This window comes from Plutella xylostella, chromosome 9 (genome assembly GCF_932276165.1).
Source record: "Plutella xylostella chromosome 9, ilPluXylo3.1, whole genome shotgun sequence".
NCBI lineage: Eukaryota > Metazoa > Arthropoda > Insecta > Lepidoptera > Plutellidae > Plutella > Plutella xylostella.
In genome coordinates, this window is record NC_063989.1 from 5,568,652 (window position 1) to 5,576,674 (window position 8,023).

The following is an 8,023-nucleotide window of genomic DNA, read 5'->3' on the forward strand; positions in this document are numbered from 1 at the left end:
GGCAGGAGGGCGTCCCATGCTCCACTTACCATTTCATAGTCTTCACTCCGCTCAAAAAACTACCAAATTGATAAGTATTGCCCTGTATTGCAGAGATACCATATACATACACCTACTTTGATATATCATAAAATTATAGTTTCTACAGAGCTTCAGATGCTATCTTATCAAATAACGATAAGATTTAAATATTATGTTACTAACTCAGATACGAAAAACTAATAACCTCAGTAAAAACAGACATAACAACATTACAAAGTAACGTTAGAACTTTGATCCTTAGTAACTATGGAATTGATTTTCACCAGTGATGTTTGGCCTTTAAATATTGCTAAAACCAACGTTACATTTATTAGCTACATTTTATGTCTACCGTAAATAAAAGACAAGAAATAAATTAGGTAAATTAAATTTATTTTGAATTTTGAATGTTTTCCAACACAGCCATTATACAATACGAAATAAAGTCCTTAGATTAACATTTTGTATTGATACAAAAATATGAAACTTAACATACAAATTATAGATGTTACTGACTAACGTAAACAATACGATTTTACATTTTGATGAGCATAATAATACCACTTTTAATTTTTAAAGTAAATTACTTGGCATGTTTCTTCGCGAAATCTTTCATGTATGAAACAAGAGCGTTCACATCCTCGAAAGTTACTGCATTGTATGTGGATGCCCGGATTCCACCCACGGCCCTGTAGGAATAAGTATAAACATTAATTTATTAATAGGTAAAACAGGTGAATATGAAGTTACCACTACAAAGTACAAATATTTGAACAGCCAGGTCCAACATAATAATTATGTATGTTATGCGAATAAGAAAATAAAACCTCTAAAGTCGCAATAAATCATGCGGGTATTACCAAAATAAAAGGGTAGGACGGCTATAAGAAGTTCAGTTATTCTATAAATAAATATGAAAATATGAATTTTGGAACAGAATCTACATGGGTAATTAAGATGTAATGATTTGAGCATGCAACAGAAAGCATAAATATAAGATAAATGATTTTATAATTTGTTTAGCATATAGCGCACTTTTCCATATCATTATGACAAAAACATTTTAAAAAAATACTTGTCATGAAAAACATTTTAGGTATTAAAAAAATATTAACATTACGTTACTTATCATCAGTAGGTATGTACTTGAACTTGACCCGTCACACCTTCAATTTGTTTTCGTTTTTCACTTGTTTTCAATGTCACCCGAGCCCGTAATTACTTAGTAACAAAAGCAGATTATGTCAATGATAAAATGATATGTGCGTTGTCACCAGATCCAGATACCCAAAGATAAACATTGATAAAAGACGAATGGTGGCGTGACAATAGCAAAATAAATAATCTATAAATATGTATTACGAATTGCGAGTGTTATTTCCATTTAAGCGATTGAAAATAGAATATTCTAATGAATTCCGTTGATGCCTTAAAATAGATAATCAGCAGGTGGTTACACAATGATGTAGCGTTAACTTAGTATGAAATGATAAAAAAGTACCTACAACCAACATTTTAGATAAACAAGGCATTCAAATAATATAATATGAAATAATTAAATACCTGTGTCCCTTCAGCTGTATAAGGTTCAATGCTTCAGCGCCTTTCAGGAATTCCTTTTCCAAAGCATCATTGCCATCAGGAGAGCCAATTCTGAATGGGATGTTCATTTTACTGCGAGAGTTCTTTGCTACTGGTGCATAGTAGAAGCCATTTGAGTTTTCGATCACGTCATAAACCATGGAGGATTTCTTCGTGGCGTTTTCGGCCATCTTGTCCAGGCCTCCTTGTCTCACGATCCATTCTAGGACACGGCCCATAATGTGGATGCTGCAATGGAAAAGGTAAACTTCAATAATAGACTCATTACAGTATTGTTACCAGCTACACAGATATACATAAACTTTAGATTTGAACATGGCATGCTAGTTATTAAATATTCATTTATAAATTTAAAAAATTGATCGGAATTTTGACCATATGTTGCAAACATTTGAAGATGCATACCATTATACCGAACAATGATACAAACCTACTGATATCAAACTATAAAACCTTAAGAAGTCGAAATACTTACGCATACATAGGAGGAGTGTTAAGTATGGAGTCATTCTTAGCAGTGATGGTCCAGTCCAAAATTGATGGGCAGATTGGCAGAGCCTTGTTCAGGAGGTCTTCTCTGACAATTACTAAAGCAACACCGGATGTTCCAATGTTCTTTTGAGCACCACCATAGATAACTCCAAACTGAAAGGATCAAGAAAAAAAATCCTAGTATTGGTTTTGCTACAGCATAAGTTGAAGCACTGCAGGGGTAAAATATTGATATGATGGTGAATCACTTAAAAAGACATCACTAATTACAAAGGTCATCCAATATCAATGTATGAAATTATATAAATTGTGAGGAAAATTTCGCTTCTCATTTACTGATAAAGTCATTGATAAGATCTGGTTAAATGGTATTTCATTATTGTGAATAATTATGAGACTAATAATTGTTATGTAGGATTGTTAGCATAGTTGTAATAAACATTGAATAAACATAATGGAGAGCTTGTTACATCATTTCTACAACTGTTTACTGTGTCAAGGCAATAGTTGACCTTAATACATCATCATAATAAACTATTTGACCTACCTAAAGTATTATCAGACACTCCAGATAAAGCTATATTTTCACAATAAGAGTACCTATGCTCTGTCCGAGCATGTTATTATGCATATGATTGGCTTATTTTTCTTCTTTTTAAATTATTATGGGGAAATGTGTACTCACTTTGGAGACATCAAGTTTCTTGGACATGAAATTGGAAGACATATCAGCCACTAGTGGGACTCCCTTGGTGTCCGGAATAAAGTCAAATTCAACACCTGGAAAAAAAATTAAAGGGTTTATTATTATTACTGAATAAAGTCAAATTGGACTGGAAAAAGCAATACAGATCATAACTGAATTCTGCTTCTGCTTAGCAGCTTGGTGACAAACATTACAGTTGGATTAGACTTTGATGTCGTCATGATGAAAGGATGTCAGGCCTTTTCATAGAAAGGTTTAGTTAATAAACTAGAATTTCATGCTTTAGGCTAAAGGAAAGTGTTGAAAATTGTGATAACAATAATTTAAGAAGTTAAGAACCAAGCAATAAGCTTATAACAAAATCGGCATCTTACTTTTTACCATGAATATGAACAGGTAAGAAGTACCTATAAACTAAATGATGTGTAAGTACTTAACATATAAATTCTTACCATGAATAGTTTCATTTCCACAGATGTGTACATACGATGCGTTGGGGTCGAACTTCCATGAAGACTGGTCTGGAATCCCGGTGTATTTGTCAGTTTCAGGCAGAACCAAATTGACCTTTCCATACTTTTTGGCTTCCTTTGCAGCTTTCTCAGACCAAGCTCCTGAAAAATTAAGTAGGTAAATGAGAAACAGCGCAGTAAGTAAACATAATAAGTACTTACCTACTTGTAATATTGTTCAAATAGTAAATAACTAAACAACACAAGTTTTTCATAGAATATAATACAAACCTGTGACAACATAGTCAGCAGTCCCTGTTCTAGATATTAAATTCAATGGCACGGCAGCAAATTGACCCTGGCCGCCCCCAGCAATGAATAAAATCTTGTAGTTATCGGGAACATTTCTGGAAATAATATTTTAGTCATGGAAGTAGAAAAGTAAACTCCAAAAAAAGTAAACATTTAAAACTGTCAAAGTGACACGAACACGACAACGACCAAAACGACCTCAGAAAAAAACGACACACAAACTCAAACGTTTCGTTAATTCATTAGTTAAGTATCCATGTAGGTCATAAATCTATCTTAGGTTTGTGTTTGTAAATATGTCAAATTACTCATAGCATATAAATATTTAATCTCAATTTTCATCCTTAATAACCCCCTCCCCTTCATTCTGAAATACCTACCTAACGGGAAATTTACAAAATACAGAAAGTTGTATAAAATCTCTCATGTAAAGGAACGACATAAATTAAGTTAACCAACCCTGTTAAAGCTAACCCCACATGCAACTCACGCGATTAAACTTTAGTTAGTGTAGAGGTACTATACCTACCAACCTAAATATCTTCTACGTAGAACCTAACTGTATGCTTATTAGCATTACTTAAATAAAAATAAATAAATTTTACATTAAAGTTAATAAATAACTCACAGTAAATTCCTTACAACATTTTGAATGTCTGTGTTCAATTTCAAATATGTTGCTGAGCGGTGGCTGGTCTCCAATAAGCTGATGCCAGATCCATTAAAATTAGTTAACTCACTCCTAAGTATTTCGTAAACCTGCAAACAAGTTTTGGAAGGTTACAATACTGGAATTTTAGAAATAAACTGCGAATATTGTAAGTAAATAAAAAAAAATACGAACTTCCTCTGGTAGTTTGGCTGGACCAGCACCAAAATTATGTATGTTGGGCATGTTGTTTTTTAACTAGCGCTTAAAAAGTACAATAACAACGATCGTTAAGTTTCACAGCCCAATGTCAACTGATTTGAGTTTGAGTTCTTCGTCCTCGCCTCGCCGCGACTGATTATACTTGCGAAGCATGTGAATGAAGTTGAAGCGAGTCGTACAAAGTTGTTTGTTGGCTGGATTGGACGATATCATACGATGTATATCTACTTACCTACAGTTATACTTACATATAAGTACCTATGCATACCTCTACGTAACCGGTTATGTAGGTATTTACGTACATAAATGGTGCATCAATCATAAATTCATAATATTAGTTCAATATGGCATCAATCCACAAATTTAGCAGAGCCTATAAGTAATTAACTAGGTAGATGAATAAAGTCGAACTATAAAGTCCTCACAATAAAGAGAGCTAAGACTTTTTATCATTGTCAGTTATTTAGGTACACTTACATTTAAGTAGGTACAGTTTAAAATAAATTACCGATTGATAATGGCTTTTTAACGGATTGGTCCTTCAATAAATATGATAGATCTATTAAATACGGTCTTTAACAATTAGTTAGAATCCACTTCCGTTTTCAGGACTTTATAGTTTTACTGTAGATGGGACAGCGAGTGAGTAAAAATATAAGTACTAATTAGTTACATATTACGATTAGGATTTTACAAGTAAGTATTACATACTTAGGTACAACCGATTATAACTTAACTAAGTACTTACTTAAGTTTTTAAGTGCTGCAAAAGGGCTAAATTTTTTTTTATATACTTAATTAAATTTACGTATTAATTAAGTACCTACTTACAAATTTATTAAATAGAGATTAAGTTTTGTTTCAATGTAAGTACATATTTATTAAGTAAACATAAAAAACACAGTACAATTAATAATGACCCACAAAACCAGTTTACTGGATTCAGACTGTGGATTCAGACTTCACTCTTAATAAACTAATTAATAATATTATATTGTATTTTTTAAGAAACTTAGTGCTTAACAATAAATTTAACTTGATACTTGTTTAAACATCAGACAATAGGTATCTAGATTTTACTTAACAAATGTTTTTTTAACAATCTTGAGAATCTTGCCTTATTTGTTTCATCCCTTATTTCAGTAGATACCTAGATCATTTAATAATTTAGGTAATTGTTTTGTTAAGGTCCGACCTCCATAGAAGTTAGTATCCATCGTCGGTATCTTATTTTAAAGTGGGTAAGTTGTAAGTATACATATAATGTACTTATACTTATTATTATCTGTAACCAGGCAAGAGGTTACCTAACTACTTAGGTCCACTTGCGCAGACCTGGGTTAGCGAATTAACCCGGAGATATTTGACATAAGGAGGGTTAGATTATTAATTTGTCTTGCACCGCTGAAATATAAGCGCTAACCTTGAGATAAACTGTTAAATATTTAACCCCCCAATATTGGAGGGTTAAGACGCTAACCCGGCTTACGTCAAAAGAAAAGGTTGCTATGTGGTTGCTATCAAAATTCTTGTATAAGTTGGAAATGTTTGATTATGATGATTAACTCATCATTCTTATATTTTTCCACCATCTAGCAAAGAGTCAAGTGGTCCCTACTTATGAAATTGAGAGCACGATGTTGTGGTTACAATACATATGCTCACGACTACGACTGGAATCCCCGAAGGGGTAGTCAGTGGTGATCAGGTGACTCACCCACTTTTCGCTGTAAATTTGTACTCACGTGATAGGTCGCGAGCCGTATCGCCATTTTTGAAAGAGTACAATGCACTTTAGAGTAGGTACACATATAGATCACGATGTTTTCTGCACCGTAAGAGTAGGGACTAGATATTGGGTAGGTAGGTAGAAAATTATACTCAGAGTGGACAGAATAATAATTTATTTACAGAAAATAAGCCTTATACGCGCGGTCGTAACTTAAATAGTCGTGGCGTTGGGAATGCACGGGGACTCGTTCCTTTTCGGCGCTGTCGGAGGCTCTCCTCTCCGAGCTGCCGCGGTGACGGTGGTTGACGCTGCTGCTGCTTGCTTGAGCTTGCTGAACAGTTATTTTCAGAACGCCGTCTTTGTTTCCAGAAACAGCACTTTTCAGGGCTATCTTTGCTGTTATCTAAAGCACAACTTGCAACCGTGTTCAATAAAATCAATACTTGCTGTTGTTATTGGTTGCGTATTGCTTGCTGGTACGGTTAGGTTGAAGGTAGCTGCTTATGATAAGGTTCTTGAACGTTTTGTGGTAAGTAGAATGTGTGGTAGTAAGTTGCCACACATTGTACTTAAATTCCAAAGAACTCATTGGTATGTCTGCGCTAGGATCCAAACACGCATCTTTTGTGTGAGAAGCGAGCGCTTACCCGAATGAGCTACCGCCGTTTCTTTTCAATTTTTTATAATTTTCGTAATATATCTACAAGGAAATCACAAATATGACACTTTGTAAACAAAATACAAATTACTGACAGATTGCGAAAATGGAAATAGAGAGGGATAGTTTTATCCAAAGACGTGAGGTAAAAACGAGATAGAAGATAATGTTTTTTACGGCAATATAAACTTGGTCCCTTTCAGCCTGGAACGGGACATAGATTCACAGAGTGCAAAAAGAAACGTCAGGTTAGCTAACTCAGGGTTATTTTCCGTTAGCGCAATCAAAAGTCCGGGTTAAAATTTTACAAAGTTAACCCTGAGTTAGTTACCTCTGAGTTTATATTTTTAACCCTGTGATCCACGCAAGTGGGCCTTTATAGACATTACACGAAAAATTATAATATCAATTTTTTTTCTAGGTACTTTGATTTCCAGAAAGATAATAATTACCTACCTATGGGATGGAAAATGGAAAAGAAGCGATGGCGAAGGAAACGTAGAAGGATGTGGAAAGTTGATGATAGTAAATGGAAGAGGAAGCTAGGGGAGGAGAGTGGAGGAGATGGGTGAATGTAGAAGCTGAGAGCAATAGCAGGGCCGGAGAATGGGATGGTAAGGTATAACTAGGTAGGTACGAAACTGTGATAAACCTGATTTTCACGTATATCGAGTAGAGGGGCCAGGCAAAATATCCTCGGTCGAGCACTCGTTCATTGGCCGAGGATCGGCCTAGTATAGGTCTATAGGTACGCATATACGGTCTGTAAGTACAGCTGTCTTGCCAATGTAATCGGTAGTCGGTAGGTGTAAGTAATCAGGGTTTAAGGCAACGCGAAGCTCGCAGGAACTGCTAGTATCATAAATCATAATAATCAAGGAACATAAATACTTCTGTAACGCGGATATCATAATATTTCATTTCATCGTGCAAAACAAAAAACCGTAGTACCCAAGTTATTATTCTGACCATGGAAGATGAGTATTTTCGTTCAACTGGTCACAAGCTCTACGTTTGTCTATGCTAGCCCCGCACTTCATTCGTAGGATAACTTCACTCAATAGGGATGTATTATTTTAGAGCCATCGATGACATAAAAATCGATGGTTTAGAAACATCGATTTTTATGTACCAATTTCATATTATTTATTGTCAAAATGAGAAAACAATACCATCA

General features: G+C 34.5%; 1 protein-coding gene across 1 annotated transcript; it reads right to left on the reverse strand.

The window, feature by feature from the left end:
- Positions 1-393: 393 nt before the first annotated feature.
- LOC105382286 (probable phosphoserine aminotransferase) lies at positions 394-4,596 on the reverse strand. Its single transcript, XM_011552139.3, has 8 exons — positions 4,430-4,596; positions 4,214-4,344; positions 3,565-3,680; positions 3,274-3,435; positions 2,801-2,895; positions 2,099-2,268; positions 1,585-1,851; positions 394-710 (listed from the first exon to the last, which is right to left on the reverse strand). The coding sequence occupies exons 1-8, from the start codon at positions 4,478-4,480 to the stop codon at positions 605-607; spliced, it is 1,098 nt and encodes a 365-aa protein (XP_011550441.3). The 5' UTR covers positions 4,481-4,596; the 3' UTR covers positions 394-604.
- Positions 4,597-8,023: the final 3,427 nt, after the last annotated feature.

Coding starts and splice junctions, on each gene's coding strand:
- LOC105382286 (XM_011552139.3), bottom strand. CDS start 4,480: ATGCCCAACATACATAATTTTGGTGCTGGTCCAGCCAAACTACCAGAG. Junction 3,436..3,564: donor TGCTGACTATGTTGTCACAG/GTTTGTATTATA, acceptor TTAATTTTTCAG/GAGCTTGGTCTGAGAAAGCT. Junction 2,269..2,800: donor AGAAACTTGATGTCTCCAAA/GTGAGTACACAT, acceptor TGATCCTTTCAG/TTTGGAGTTATCTATGGTGG.